Source organism: Camelina sativa, chromosome 11 (assembly GCF_030686135.1).
Source record: "Camelina sativa cultivar CO46 ecotype springtype chromosome 11, ASM3068613v1".
Taxonomy (NCBI): Eukaryota; Viridiplantae; Streptophyta; class Magnoliopsida; order Brassicales; family Brassicaceae; genus Camelina; species Camelina sativa.
Window position 1 is genome coordinate 5891371 of NC_141890.1, and position 14959 is coordinate 5906329.

General features: G+C 37.3%; 5 protein-coding genes across 5 annotated transcripts; 1 reads left to right on the forward strand and 4 right to left on the reverse strand.

Annotated features, from left to right (window-relative positions):
• Nucleotides 1–524: 524 nt before the first annotated feature.
• On the reverse strand, nucleotides 525–4707 carry LOC147933668 (polyprotein of EF-Ts, chloroplastic-like). Its single transcript, XM_087474983.1, has 7 exons — nucleotides 4404–4707; nucleotides 2792–4158; nucleotides 2426–2704; nucleotides 2037–2329; nucleotides 1551–1960; nucleotides 1129–1453; nucleotides 525–1054 (listed from the first exon to the last, which is right to left on the reverse strand). Exons 2-7 carry the CDS (start codon nucleotides 4140–4142, stop codon nucleotides 770–772), a joined length of 2943 nt encoding a protein of 980 aa, XP_087331109.1. The 5' UTR covers nucleotides 4143–4158; nucleotides 4404–4707; the 3' UTR covers nucleotides 525–769.
• Nucleotides 4708–4848: 141 nt separating this feature from the next.
• LOC104721971 (Concanavalin A-like lectin protein kinase family protein) lies at nucleotides 4849–7144 on the forward strand. The gene has a single exon (XM_010440055.3). It carries the CDS (start codon nucleotides 4954–4956, stop codon nucleotides 6970–6972), a length of 2019 nt encoding a protein of 672 aa, XP_010438357.3. The 5' UTR covers nucleotides 4849–4953; the 3' UTR covers nucleotides 6973–7144.
• A 16-nt stretch (nucleotides 7145–7160) lies between these two features.
• On the reverse strand, nucleotides 7161–9350 carry LOC104721970 (26S proteasome regulatory subunit 4 homolog A). Its single transcript, XM_010440054.3, has 6 exons — nucleotides 8787–9350; nucleotides 8437–8682; nucleotides 8031–8200; nucleotides 7721–7937; nucleotides 7484–7624; nucleotides 7161–7380 (listed from the first exon to the last, which is right to left on the reverse strand). The coding sequence occupies exons 1-6, from the start codon at nucleotides 9261–9263 to the stop codon at nucleotides 7297–7299; spliced, it is 1335 nt and encodes a 444-aa protein (XP_010438356.1). The 5' UTR covers nucleotides 9264–9350; the 3' UTR covers nucleotides 7161–7296.
• A 731-nt stretch (nucleotides 9351–10081) lies between these two features.
• Nucleotides 10082–11061, reverse strand: LOC109127619 (S-protein homolog 21-like). Its single transcript, XM_019232624.2, has 2 exons — nucleotides 10780–11061; nucleotides 10082–10409 (listed from the first exon to the last, which is right to left on the reverse strand). The coding sequence occupies exons 1-2, from the start codon at nucleotides 11026–11028 to the stop codon at nucleotides 10176–10178; spliced, it is 483 nt and encodes a 160-aa protein (XP_019088169.2). The 5' UTR covers nucleotides 11029–11061; the 3' UTR covers nucleotides 10082–10175.
• A 1440-nt stretch (nucleotides 11062–12501) lies between these two features.
• Nucleotides 12502–13336, reverse strand: LOC147933669 (S-protein homolog 21-like; the record flags this gene model as incomplete). The annotated part of the gene is made up of 2 exons (XM_087474984.1): nucleotides 12502–12819; nucleotides 13094–13336. Coding segments are annotated over 2 exons (486 nt in total), but the record flags the coding sequence as incomplete, so codon positions are not given.
• Nucleotides 13337–14959: the final 1623 nt, after the last annotated feature.

Genomic DNA, 14959 nt, shown 5'->3' on the forward strand with positions numbered 1-14959 from the left:
AAGTTAAATATATTATGTTAAATATTTTTTTCTTCACTTTTTAGCATTTATATACAAAATGAAAATAAATTTAATTATTTAAAAGAGTTCAGTTGATTTTTGTGTTGACTGTGCTAATTTGATTTTTTTTTTTTTTTTTTTTTTAAAATAAGGTTTAAAATTTCAAATATCAAGTATAAACCAACTTTTTTAAAAAAGAATTTTTTATCTATAATGGCCCGGTTCTTTTTCGTGTTGCTGGATCAGCGACTGCGACACGTTAAAACGACAGCAATAACATCAATCAAAAATCAAAACGACAACGGCAGTGGCAAGGCGATGACGCGGACGTGTTTATTAGAGAGAGAAAAAGTGTCGCGGGGGAGAGAGAAGAATCGCCGGATTTTCCAGCGATCGTTGCGGCATCTCATTTCAACAACACAGCGACTCTTGTTTACAACGGCAGCGATGCTTCTTCATAACAATGAGGATTTTCCTTGTTTATTTTTCTGTCGCAGTCGCTCATTGAAAAAGAACAGGGCCAATGTCACTTAATAACATGTTTATAAGCCAAAAAAATCTGATCTTTTCATGAACAAAAAATTACAGGTTTTGATTAAAAGCTAATCAAAAGTGAATACTGAAGATTTTTGTCTACAAAACAAAAAAAAGGAAGACTTTTGCTTTTTTAACTCACATGACACAAAACAGAGCTCCCCTTATTTGAAAACTTTAATTTGTCTCATCAGTTATCTTCTCCAAGAGTAAACTTCACAAACCTTCTGCAACATCAGTTATCTTCTCCAAGAGTAAATTTCACAAACCTTCTCACTTTGATGTTTTCTCCAAGGGTAGCCACCGTTTGCTTCACCAGATCCTTAACCAGAACACTGTCGTCTTTAATGAAAGGCTGTTGGAGCAATGCCATTTCTCCAAGCCTCTTTGAGATCCTACCTTCAACAATCTTCTCCCTTATGTTCTCTGGTTTCGACAAAAGATCCTCTCTTTGCATCTCAATCGCTTTTTCTTTCTGCTTTATCTCCTCTGGAATGTCCTCTATCGAAACATATTGCACCTGCGCATTGACTTGTCAGGTCAGAGACCACTAACCATTGTTTAAGGAGCCATTGTTTGAGACGAGGACATTACCTGTGGATTAGCCACTGCTTGCATTGCAAGATCATCAACCAATTCCTTAAATTTTTCGCTTCTTCCGACAAAATCTGTCTCACAGTTCACTTCAATCAGAACTCCAATCCGAGAGTCGTGGATGTATGAGCCGATTCTCCCTTCTGCTGCAAGCCGGCTTGATTTTTTATCTGCTGATGAGAGACCCTTCTTTCTGAGGAATTCTTGTGCTTTCTCAAGATCTCCTCCTGTCTCCGCCAATGCCTTCTTGCAGTCCATCATTCCAGCTCCTGTCTCTTCACGCAGTTGTTTCACAAGAGCAGCTGAAACCACTGTAGCTGCTGGACTGCAGTGCCGTAGAGTGCAAAAAGTTTAAATCTTCTTATAGCCAAAAACTTTTAAGAACTTATGTCGAGAATAGCAAATATTAAAACACATCTCACCTTGCTTCCTTGACCTCTTCAGCTTTTGGCTGTTCTTTCTCTTCTTTAGCTTTCGGTTTAGCTGCAGTTTGGGCAGCAACCTCAGCAACAAAGTCCTGGCTTTTCTTCTCAAGGCCTTCTCCGAGAGTGTACCTCACGAATCTCTTCACCTTGATGTTTTCTCCAATGGTTGCAATCCTCTGCTTTACAAGATCCTTCACAATCACCTTATCGTCTTTAATGTATGGTTGCTCAAGCAATGCAAGTGCATCTAGCCTCTTCTTTATCCGACCGTCAACTATCTTCTCTCTTATCTGCTCTGGTTTCGACAAAAGATCTTCCTTTTGCATCTCTATCTCTTTTTCCTTCTTCACAATATCTTCGGAAACGTCTTCGGTTACAAGGTACTCTACTTGAGGGCACGCAGCCACCTAACATGTCAGGTTAAGTAATGTCCTAAGTTATCACAAAATGAAGAAAATGTTTTAGCTAGAATCTTGGAGTTACCTGCATCGCCAGATCATCAACAAGTTCCTTGAAGATGTCGCCACGCGAGACAAAATCAGTTTCACAATTAACCTCCAAGAGGACACCGATTCTGCTGTCGTGGATATAAGCACCGATCCTTCCCTCTGCTGTGGCTCTGCTTGCTTTCTTGTCTGCGCTTGCTAGTCCCTTCTTGCGGAGGTACTCCTGAGCTTTGACCATATCGCCTTCACTCTCTGAGAGAGCATTCTTGCAGTCCATCATTCCTGCCCCTGTTTCTTCTCTGAGCTGCTTCACTAGAGCTGGTGATATGCCTGTTTCATTTTGTGTTAGGAGATGAAAACTTACATAAACGATTTGGTCAAGATTCAGGAAATAAAACAGGTAAAAAAGATGGACAGAAGACAGACCTTTGATGCTTTCATCTGCAGTAGCGGTGGTGCCACTTTCCTCGGAAGAAGCTTCTGGGAAAAAAGAGGCAGGAGTCTCCGCTTCAGCAGTAGCGATGGTGCCACTTTCCTCGGAAGAAGCTTCTGGGAAAAAAGAGGCAGTAGTCTCCGCTTCAGTAACAGGTGTTTCCGCCACCACAGCCTCCTTCTCAACCTCTTCACTTTCTACAGTTTCTGAAGATGAAACTTCGTCAGTGGCTGAATTCGGAGGAATAGAGTTCTCAACAATTTCCTCTTGACCTGGTCATCATTAGAAGAAAAGCGTCAATGCTATATCACATTAAAACAATGAACTAATTCAATACGACAGAAGGAAATTCAACCTACTTTTGGTTTCTGGAATTGGAGGAACCACCTCCTCAGCTACAGCTGCTGCAGCAAGTGTTTCCGTTTGCTCTTCTTTTTCTGGCAACTCATCTTCAGCTTTGGTCGCTATCACTTCTTCTTCTTCTACCTTGGGAGTTTCTGATGAGGGAACCTCTTCACTTGTTACCTCAGCTGAGGCAGATGACGGTTCCTCGACTTCCCCTGTGGCGACAGAGGCTTCAGCTTCAGGCTCTACTGGTTTCTCAGCAGGTTGCTTCTCTGCCTCTTCCTCCCTCTTGTCAAGAAACGCAGCAATCTCTTCGTTCTTACGGAAAGCAAGCATAAATGGATTTGTGGCTGTATGCACAACCCCTTGAGTGGTTGTTTCGTCAAACTTACCATCATTTTCCTCTTTCATCGTTAGAGTAACACGTCCCCTTGCTATCCGTAACACACGAACCTTAACCTCTTGTCCAGCTTCCAAAGAAGAGCCACCCATCATCATGCTTCCAATTCCATCATCTGCTTCCTCAGCTGTTGGTAAAAACCCTTCTTCACCTTCTCCTATAGTTATAAACGCTCCTGACCTCGTTAAATTCTTCACCACTCCATCCAACATCTGCCCTTTCGAAAACTTTGAGTTAAAGCCATCTCCTTTCCTCTGTCCTCCTTTTGAACCATCCCTTTTCCCTCCTGATCTCGGCTTATCACCACCACCGGACTGGCGTTTGGGAGGATCGTCATTCTCACGCATACTAAGAGAAATACGTTTTGTCTCAATGTCAGCTTCCACTAGCCTAACTTTCACCTCTTGCCCAATAGTGACAACACTCGCAACATCCTTAACAAAGGTGTCACTCAACTGAGACACATGGACTAATCCATCAGTGAAAGCACCAAAATCAACGAAAGCACCAAAGGGCTGAATCGCTCGTACTTTCCCAGTGAAAGTAGCACCAGGAACAAGCTCCTCGTTCTTAACTGCAGGCATTTCGCTCTTCCTCCCGGGCCTAGCAGCTCCCCTTGGCTGAGATGTCGTAGCAGGAGCATCTGACTTCTCACTAGCCACGGTTTTTTTCTCGTCCGCCGCAACAACAGGAGTAGTAGAATCTTGTTCCTCTACAGCCGCAACAACATCAGTTCCCGTAGCTCTACGATGAGGATGCAACACAAACTGCCTTCCATGAGTAGGAAACAATCTAAGAGAAGTCGAAAGAGGCAAAACTAGTCTCTGCGTTGATGAAAGATTCTGTTTACCAGCTCTACCCGAAAAACTACATTTGATGGAACAATCATTCTTCTTCTTTACATTAAAAGCAGCTCCCGGAATGAGCCAGGCATTGCTGATAGAAGAAGGCGTAATCGTAGCCATGACTTCAAACTATCACCTACACATATAAAAAAAACCCATTACACACTGTCAAAATTTGCAAGCTCTACTCAGACAACAACACACAATTGAAACATCAAAAGGTAAATTCTTTTCTCAATTCGAATTGAAAAAAACTCAAAATTTTCATCTCTATAGCTGAAGTTAAAGAAAGATTATAAATTTCGGACTATCTTATTTCACTAAAACAAACGAAGAGTTTACAAAGAAACCCATTTGAGCAAAACTAAGAAAAGGAGCTACCTTTAAAAGCTCGCCTTTGCTCTGAGAAAAACACTCCCAGAAGAAGAAAAAAAGTAAAGCGAGAAATTTTTTGGTGTTCGACTAATAAGCGAAACGAAGAGAGTGGTGAGAGGCTTCAAATCCTTATCTCATATTGTCTCTCCCTGTGTGTGTTTATTTCGTTTTCCCTCTCTCTTGTTTGGTGGATAGAGATAAGAGAGAGTCTTTCGAAGATTACATTACCAGATGATTGTCTTTTTCTCTCTCTCTCTCTCTCTCCCCACACATCAAACTCCAGCTGAGTCGATTTGTCTAATTTGGGCTTATGGGCTTCATATTAAAGCCCATTAAGAGGCTATATATCTAATAAGCTATCGTTTTCATGCTGCTTTATTTCTTGAAAAATCAATTAAGAGAGGCGTTGAAGAAGACTTATTCAATATTTTATCACCAAGACTTTATAGCTTTTGGACCCTTCCAAGTTGTTTGCTATGTGAAGAGTAGTCGTACATATAGAGCCTATTTAGCTCTTTTTCAGATCAAAGAAGGACAAAAAAAATTCTGCAAAACGATGAATATGATGTATGTACTAGTGCTTCTTCTGCTGATGCAATTCTTCTCTAACAAAGCAGTTTCTCAGAGTGAAGAAGGAGAGTTTGGTTTTAATGGTTACTTGTATGACAGCTCAGGAATTGCCATTATTAACTCCAATGGTTTGATGAAGCTCACAAACTCGACTGGATTCTCATATGGTCACGTTTTCTACAACTCTCCAATACGATTCAAGAAGAACTCAACAAACGGTACCGTTTCTTCTTTCTCCACTACGTTTGTTTTCGCTATAGTCTCGCAGGTCAATCAACTTGATGGCCATGGACTTGCTTTTGTCATCTCTCCCACCAAAGGCTTGCCTCATAGCTCATCAGCACAACATCTAGGTCTCTTTAATGTTACAAACAATGGAGATCCTTCAAATCATATCGTAGCTGTTGAGTTTGATACATTTCAAAATGAAGAGTTTGGTGACATAGATGATAACCATGTTGGTATTGACTTCAATGGTTTGAGATCAGAGAAAGCTTCTACAGCAGGTTATCACGAAGACGATGATGGTAGGTTCAAAAACATCCGCCTCATAAATCAAAAACCGATACAAGCTTGGATTGAATATGATTCCTCAAGGAAACAACTTAATGTCACTATTCATCCTATTCATCTCCCTAAACCAAAGACTCCATTGCTTTCTCTAACCAAAGATTTATCGCCATATCTTCTCGACTCTATGTATGTTGGCTTCACATCATCCACAGGCCGTCTTCGTTCATCTCACTATATTCTTGGTTGGACCTTCAAGCTCAATGGGACAGCTTCAAACATTGATATTTCTCGTCTTCCTAAACTTCCTAGAGACTCTCGGAGTACAAGTGTGAAAAAGATCTTGGCTATCAGTTTGAGTTTAACCGGCCTCGCGGTTCTCGTCTTCTTGACCATAAGTTATATGTTTTTCTTGAAAAGGAAGAAGTTGATTGAAGTTCTTGAAGACTGGGAGGTTCAGTTTGGTCCACATAGGTTTGCTTACAGAGATCTTTACATTGCCACAAAGGGTTTCAAGAACAGCGAGCTTCTTGGTAAAGGAGGGTTTGGAAAAGTCTACAAAGGTACATTATTGACGTCTAACATAGATATCGCGGTTAAGAAAGTTTCTCATGATTCAAGACAAGGAATGAGAGAGTTTGTGGCAGAGATTGCAACCATTGGGCGTCTCAGACATCGTAACTTAGTTCGGCTTCTTGGCTACTGTAGGCGCAAAGGAGAACTCTATTTGGTCTACGATTGTATGCCTAAAGGCAGTCTTGATAAGTTTCTTTACCATCAACCAGAACAGAGTCTTGATTGGTCACAAAGATTCAAGATCATTAAAGATGTAGCTTCTGGTCTCTGCTATTTACACCACCAGTGGGTTCAAGTCATCATTCACAGGGACATTAAGCCAGCAAACATCCTTCTTGATGATTCTATGAGTGGAAAGCTCGGAGATTTTGGTCTCGCGAAGCTCTGTGATCACGGGTTTGATCCTCAAACCTCTAACGTGGCTGGTACGTTTGGATACATCTCACCGGAGCTCTCAAAAACAGGAAAAGCAAGCACAAGCTCTGATGTTTTCGCGTTTGGAATATTTATGTTAGAGATTACTTGCGGGAGAAGACCCGTTTTGCCACGAGCATCTTCACCGAGCGAGATGGTTCTTACTGATTGGGTGCTAGATTGTTTGGAAGATGATGACATACTGCAAGTGGTTGATGAGAGGGTTAAGCATGATGGTAAGTACAATGAGGAGCAAGTGACACTGGTTCTGAAACTCGGCTTGCTCTGTTCGCATCCGGTTGCAGCAGTTAGACCAAACATGTTGACTGTCATCCAGCTCTTGGACGGTGTGGCTCAGCTACCCAACAACTTCCTTGAAATATTGAAAGCTCGAGAAAACGTTGGAGCCATTGAAGGGTTTAGTGAAGCAGCTGAGTCCCTTGCAGAGCCTTGTTCGGTGGCAACATTGACGTTTACGGAACCATTTGTCTCGCATGGTCGCTAAAGATCTAATCCACTTGATAATGTATTAAAGTAAGTTTCGATTTCTCAAAGGAACTGCGTTTGCAGAATTAATGTAATTACAGTATTTAGCCGATGTACGAGCTTTGTTATTGACTTTACCGAGGAAGAGTACTGTAACATTTGGTTTTAATAATGAGTTTTGGTTTAGATCAGAGTAGGCATCCTAAATTGGAAATGAGGGATTGTTATATTAAAGAGATCAGAAAGCATGATCAAATTATAACACCAGAAAGATCCTACGCAGAAGCAAATGTATAAAACAAAGTGTAGAGGAGGAAGTCAAAATGACGATATGATTATGATTTTACATGTAGAGGCCTTCAGGGACGCCTTCTTTCTTCTTGAACATAACCTTCTCCTTTGCTTTCTTGAAATCTGGATGCGTCACCTGAATATGGACCCAAAATAAAAACCCAAACATTAGAGTCAGCGGCTACTGATTCCGTAAGTGGAGTGTGAATGGTTTGAACTGAATGGTTCAGAGTCTTTACCTTCATACGACGTTCCCTGAGGGCAAGTAGACCAGCCTCAGTGCATATAGCCTTTATATCAGCTCCTGAGAACTCGTCTTTTGTCATCACAAACTCTTCCAGGTTTACATCGTCAGAGAGAGTCATCTTCGATGTGTGTATCTATTTTTTTTTTAAAATAACACAACAAATTCAATTGAAAATAAACTTTTGAACAAGCCATTGATATGTTAATGTTATACGAGCAGAATTGGTTACCTGGAAGATACGTCTTCTTGTTTTGATATCTGGAAGTGGGAACTCGATTTTCCTATCAATTCTTCCAGGTCGAAGCAGTGCCGGGTCAAGACTCTCGATTCTGTTTGTTGCAAGGATAACCTTAACATCTCCTCTTGAATCAAAACCATCAAGCTGGTTCAGAAGTTCCAACATAGTTCTTTGGATCTCACGTTCACCTCCTGATTGAGCGTCATACCTGTTTTATTTCACACATGGTTTAATCAGATACCATTCTGAAGTCTCTCTGCTATTCAATTGGCTATGATGTCTGCGTGATAGTTTGACTTACCGCTTGGTACCAACAGCATCAATCTCATCTATGAAGACGATTGATGGTGACAGGTCATCGGCAACTCTGAAAAGCTCCCTCACAAGCTTAGGGCCATCTCCCAAATACTTCTGAATCAGCTCACTACCAACAACTCTCAAGAAAGTAGCTGATGTAGAATTAGCCACCGCCTGAAAGAAAACAAGGACACAAGAGCTCAATTCCACAATGTTCTTCAGTGAGGTAAGAACATGCATGAAACATACACTTAGCCACCAATCAACAACCTCTCATGCTTTTCACAAAGAGAAACGAGAAATTAAGACAATAATAGTAACAAGTGATTTAAAAGATACTCCTTTTATCTTCTGGCTATACTTCTAACGTATACTAATATACTCATGAGATTATAAGTAGAAAGACAAACCTTAGCAAGCAAAGTCTTCCCAGTGCCTGGCTCACCATACAAAATCACACCCTTTGGTGGCTTAATACCAATATCTTCATACAACTCAGGATGAGTCAAGGGAAGCTCAACAGCTTCCTTAATCTCCTGAATCTGAGCTTCTAAACCTCCAATATCAGCATATGACTCCAAAGGAGCCTTCTCAACTTTCATAACAGACACCATTGGATCCACTTCATCTTGTAGAATCCCAACAACAGAGAGAACCTAACACACAAAAACCAAATCAGAACATACTCAGTACTAGAACCCTAACACCGCAAGCAAAATATCAAGTTCCCAAAGCAACGAAATAAGATTCAACAACATACCTTATTATGCATAAGAATCGAACACCCAGGCTCAAGCTGATCTTTATCAACGAACGACAAAATCCCAACGTAGTACTCAGGTCCAACAGAAGAAGAAACAATTGCGTGATTCTCATCAATCAGCTCTTCCAAATTCCCAACACTCATAGGCGTACCACGAAGATCATCAACCTTAGATCTATCTTCCTCAGCTTTCTCTTCCTGAGGCTTCAACCTCTCTTGATTCGCCACAAACTCTTCCTCCATCAACAAATAATCCTTGATCCGCTCTAATTTTAGTAACCGGAGCTTACACTTAGTAGACGGAGTCACCGTCGGGAGTCTCGCCGCCGCCTCAGGACCTTTCTGCTTCCTTTGCTTCCTCCCGACACGAGCCGGTGGTGCCGCCGGCTCAAACTTCTTCTCTTTCTTATCTCCACCACCATCAGGTTTCCGATCTCCTTGCCGATTCAATCCTCCGGATGGTCCTTGCCCCATGATTCTCTTCTCTCGATTTCTGAGTTTCTTTTGTTCTTCTTCTCTCTTTGTACTGAGATTTTTTGGCTTTGGGAAGAAGAAATGTTTTATTTTTATTTTTATTATTGGGTCGAAATATAAGTAATAAGCCCACATAGAGGTTGGGCTCGTAACTGAATCCAACAGATGATTTTATTATTATTTGGATAATTTGGTTCCTAAACACACAAAAAAAAAAATTAAAGTAATTCATCAAATTTATTGTTCAATCAATTATACTAGTGTGAGAAACTAAATTAAATTGAATGTTATTAAATTAACAAAGTTTTATACAAACCGAGCATATTATATAACATAAAATGCAATAAATGAAACCAAAATTCCAGTCAACTTCTAAAACTCCATTAAAAAGTTTAGTATAAATCTTTTTTAGGTTAAACCAAAATCTCAAAATATTTTTTGATCAAATTCCTCAATAATAAAACTTCAAATGAATTTCTTAATATATTAAAAATATTAGCAAATATTTTCTCCTTTTTGTAAATCCTTTCTAAAATGTAATGAACTTTTCTCATGGGAACAAATTTGTAACAATGTCTTACATATAATATACACACGCAAAATACAAACAAATATTTTTGTTCATATTTTTTCTAATTCTTCTTTCTTTTGATTTTACAAACTTTAGATTATTGTCTCTTCTCTGTATTCAATGTTTTGACTTCCTTTTTCTGACATTTAATCATACTTTTAAAGACAATGAGTCTTACATTGTATTAATTAGAATATATTTATAAACAAAAACATTAAATCAATATCATATCTATCCCAAATTGAAGTTGAGCTCATAAATCTTTATCATTATTCTCTTCAACATGATATACAATGATACCAAGATTACACATAATGATTTAATTAGTTTTAAGATATGTATTAAATGTATGGATCAAATTCTGTTGTAGGTGCATTGACTGGAGTGATTTCTCTTTGATTTGTTGGTTTCCATCCATACATAAAAAATTCTCCTAGAGTATCGTGCACATATACTCCTTGTTCTTTTGCAGTCCACCTACACACATTGGGATCTATTCCACTACATGTATGATCTATAAAATAAACATTTGCGAGGAATGCATCAAAAACCACATGATGTTTATAGTTTGGTCCCTGAAACACAAAAATAAATATTTTTTAGTTTTAAGTCAACAATATATTGGGTTGATAGTTGAATTAACCAAATTTTTCAATCAATTAAGCAGATTATATAAAAAACAAAATGCAAAAAAGCAAACCAAAATAGATAATCCGATCAACTTATTAAAATTCATAAAAAGTTCTAATATTACATATGACAATAATATTCAACCAAAAAAGTTTTGAACTTTTTTGGATTGAACTAAAATGTTCTAAAACAGGTTTTAGTCCATAAAATATTCAAATTGGTCAAATAATACAACCAAAACAAAATGCTCATCCCTAATTAAGGTACCTAAAAATATGTTAAGAATTATATAAAAACTTAAAAAATATGTTTTACCTGCCATAAATTACACCAATACAGAGTTTTTGGATAAATTATAAATTTAAATTTAAAACTTTCGCCTATGTTAAGATAGGTAATTGGAAAATCATAATTTTTACACTTGCAGTGAACTTTCAATTTTTTGTGAAACTTAAGCTGGTTTACAATTTCGATATTAAATTTTCTGAAGAGAATAGATCTTGTAGAATTTATAGAATCAACGGAAATGAGGACAAGAACCAAAAATAGCAAATATTTTCTCATTCTTAAATATTTGTAATTAACTTTTGTGACAGATATAATATAAAAATATGATACAACCACTTATATATATATATATATACACGAAAATACAAACAAACATATTTGTTTATATATTTATTGAGTTGACTTTGTTTTATGATAAAATTTGAATTCAATAATCAAATTCCTAAAACAGTAAAACGAAATTAGACTATATATGTGAAGGAATATATCTAATGATATGGTAATTAGTAATTATGCATGTGTTATCTTGCCGGTATAACTACAAAATACTTTCGAATACAATGATTTATCCAATTTGACCAAAATCAAAGTGTGTATATTTAAATAATTTACTTAAAATGAGAATATATGTGTGCTTTATTTGTGAATTGTGATGACAAATGAGTTATGTTGACCAATTGATCTATGAATTTATGATTTATAATACTAATTAATTAACTTCTGCCAAAAAAAGGTACTAATTACTATTTGTTTTTTGGTAGAGGACAAGGAGACCTTTGTCTCGAACTTCATCATCAATAATCAAAGTTACAAACGAATATGTCGTGGGAATGCAATCTCTCGAACTTCATCATCAATAATCAAAGGCAGAACATCTCGACCCGACTCCAACAGCTGAAAACCCAAAGATAACGTACAAGCATAGTTGGCTAGCCCATAATACTGTTTGTTTCTCTATACATATGTGAAATACGGACTATTCAGTTCCTAAAAAAAAATCATGGCACAAACGTAACAGGAAGAACATGGGATGAGACTCACTTATCCCTGTCGTTAAGAAACTCACCACCAGCTGTGAATCTACCTCAACCTCCAACCTCCGAAGATATTAGTTCAAAAAGTAACTTAAATAAAGATATAAATCTTCGTTAATATCATGATCAGTCTAGCTATATGGTTTGATTTTCTTTAATGTGGGTTATACTCCAATAAACATTAAGCGGATCTTTCGACTCTAACAATGATCATAGTGAATCTCGTGTATAGATAAATAAAAACCCCATATGGTGAGGTGGGTTATAAAGTAGCTAACCATTGTCTTGAATAGTCCATAAACAATTGAAATCAAGACAATCAAAAGAAGTATCTATTGTTCTTTCAAAAAATGGTTCGAATTATGTTGTGTTCTTCACTTTTTCCCCTTAGTGTATTGAGTCATCCGGAACATATAATATAGTCCATCAGTCATGTCCCTTGTTCACTATCCTTGTCCTCATCATTTGGTTTTGTGTCTATTAATTTAAACCAGTTTTGTTAACATAACCAGACCATATTGACGTTTTCACTTAGGGATGTCCAGATTTCGATCAAGTCTGATCGCTTATACGTACCTGAAGAACATCGTCGTTTGGAAAGTTGTTATTCACTAGATCAATTGAGTGCAAGCTAACCCACATTTTTTTTTTATTAATTCTTGATATGCTCAAAATAAGCTTTTAGAATCAAACTGACACACATACCACAACTATAATCAAACCAAACTGACATTATAATCAAACAAAATTAGAATACCACAATTAAATAAACTTATAGAATTTTATAGATCTATGAATCAAACTTAGATTCAACCGCAAATGAACTAACTGGAGTTATTTCTCCTATATTTGTTGGAGCATCCCAACTATACATGAAATATTCTCCTTCAAATTTTTTATTACGGACATAAACTCCTTCTTCTTTTGCGGTCCATCTACAAACATTAGGGTGCATTCCAGTGCATGTACCATCAATAAAATCTTTGTCCGGACGAAACGCATCAAAAACCACATAGTGTTTGTAATTTGGTCCCTAAGCATACAAAAATAAAAAGTAATCTATCAAAGTATGGGTGAGAAACGGAATTAATATGAATCAGAATAAAGTAACAAAGTTTTATATAAACCAAACATATATTATATATCATCTAATGCAATGAATAAAACAAGAATTCCAGTTAACGTGTAGAAGTCCATTAAAAATTTTAGTAGTGCATTATAAACCTTTTTGAGTTAAACACAAATATCAAAATAGGTTTTGTTGAATCAAATTCTTCAATCAACAAAACTCAAAATGAATTTCTTACCTGCCATAAATTACACCAGTACTTAGTTTTTGAAAGGATAGTAAATTTAAACTGAAAACTTTCGTCAATATTAAGATAGGTGATCGGAAAATCGTGGCTTTTGCTTTTGCAATGAACCTTCATTTTCTTGTGAAACTTAAGTTGATTTACTATTTCAACATTGAATTTTCTGAAAAGAGGAAGCATCAAATAAGAGTTTATAGAATCAAAAGAAAGGAGGATAAGAAAAAAAATTAGCAAACATTTTTTTCATTTTTGTAAAACCTTTCTAAAGTGTAATAAACTTTTGTCATGGGTATAAATGTGTTACAAGGTCATATATATAATACATCTGCACACAGAAAATACAAACAAATATTTTTGCTCATACATTTGCTAACATATGTTTTTGTTCTTCTTTCCTTTGATTTTACAAACTTTTAAATTGTTATCTCCTCTCTTATTTAATGCTTTGACCTTTGACCTTTGACATTTAATAATACATTTTCAAAGACTACAAATCTTATAGACTGTTGATTTGATAATAAATTTATAGACAGAAATATTAAATTATATAATATCAATATCTTAATGTCTTTCCCATCCTTCGGTGTCCTACCATTTCCCTCCTCGCCGCCTAATTGTTCCGATTTTTCTTCCGTCAGTAGATCTACAACGCCAGCAAAGCTTGTCTCCATCTCCATGACTATGGTTCAGCTTTTCCTGCTCTCAATGGGTTCCTCCTGTCCAAGGCCACCAGATTTAGCGCTGCGGGTGAGTTTATTGTCTCCTCCGGATCCGCCAGAACCACCAGATCTTCTAGACGACGAGTTAACTTCAACTTGGTTGTTGCCGTCCTATGATTCCCGTCTTCCTAGTGAGTTTGATGGAGAGTGGTTCTCTCTCCTCCTCCCCCCCTCCCCCTCTCGTTGATCCCCTGAAGGTGTTCATCCATCTAAGTGGGTCTCTTGTTTGGGGCTGGCCCTTTCTCTTGGTTGATGAATCAGTCCTCTTCTCAACCCCTCCTTTTGTGTTTCTCCAGCAGCTTATCCCCTTCTCTTTGCTTAAGGTTGGTCTTTATTTTGAATCACTTTGTTGAAAGGTGGAAATTTCGGATACTTCTCCGATTTTACCGGATACTACTCCGGCCTCCCTTTAATTGCAGTTGAGACTAGTTCTGTTGGTCTCCAGGTTAGAACCACTGTTGCTGGTTATTTTTCTGCCCATTTTTGGCAGAATTGGTTCATCAAATACTTCTTTGATGTAACCTTACCTGTTTGCGTCCAGCCAAAAACCATCTCTGTTGGCTTAGCCTCTGCTCTGTTCCAGCGAACTTTGCTCACCGGATACTTCTCCGGCGTCAACCTGTCCGTGTGTGAGGCAGTTCTTTTAACGTCACAATTTATGGTGACTAGTTCTTTTCCAGTCGATGTTTATGTATTGATTGCTACTTCTTTCATGGATGTTCTTGTGATATTTAGTTTCAATACTTCTCCTGGTGTCTTATCAAGCTTTTTCAAGTTTCTGTCTCTATGTTTGATTTATGCTTTAGTTGATTTATCTTTCAAGTTTGCTGTTCGGGAGTGTCCGAATAGGCTTTATCTTCTTGTAACTTTCTAATTCTAATCTAATATTGGATGCACACAAAAAAAACACTCAAATCTCTCAAAATTTAAAAATATTAAAATTCCAACAAATTTTCTAAAATATCAAATTTAATATCACCCGTTAATGTATTGAGTCATCCCAAACACATATTAGTCCATTAGTCAGATCCGTTGCTCACACTTTTTTTTGTTGGATTTTAATTTAAAATTATATACTTATATTTTAAACTATCATACTAGATAATGAAATAAGATGTCTTTTTCTTGTCACTTCTCCGTC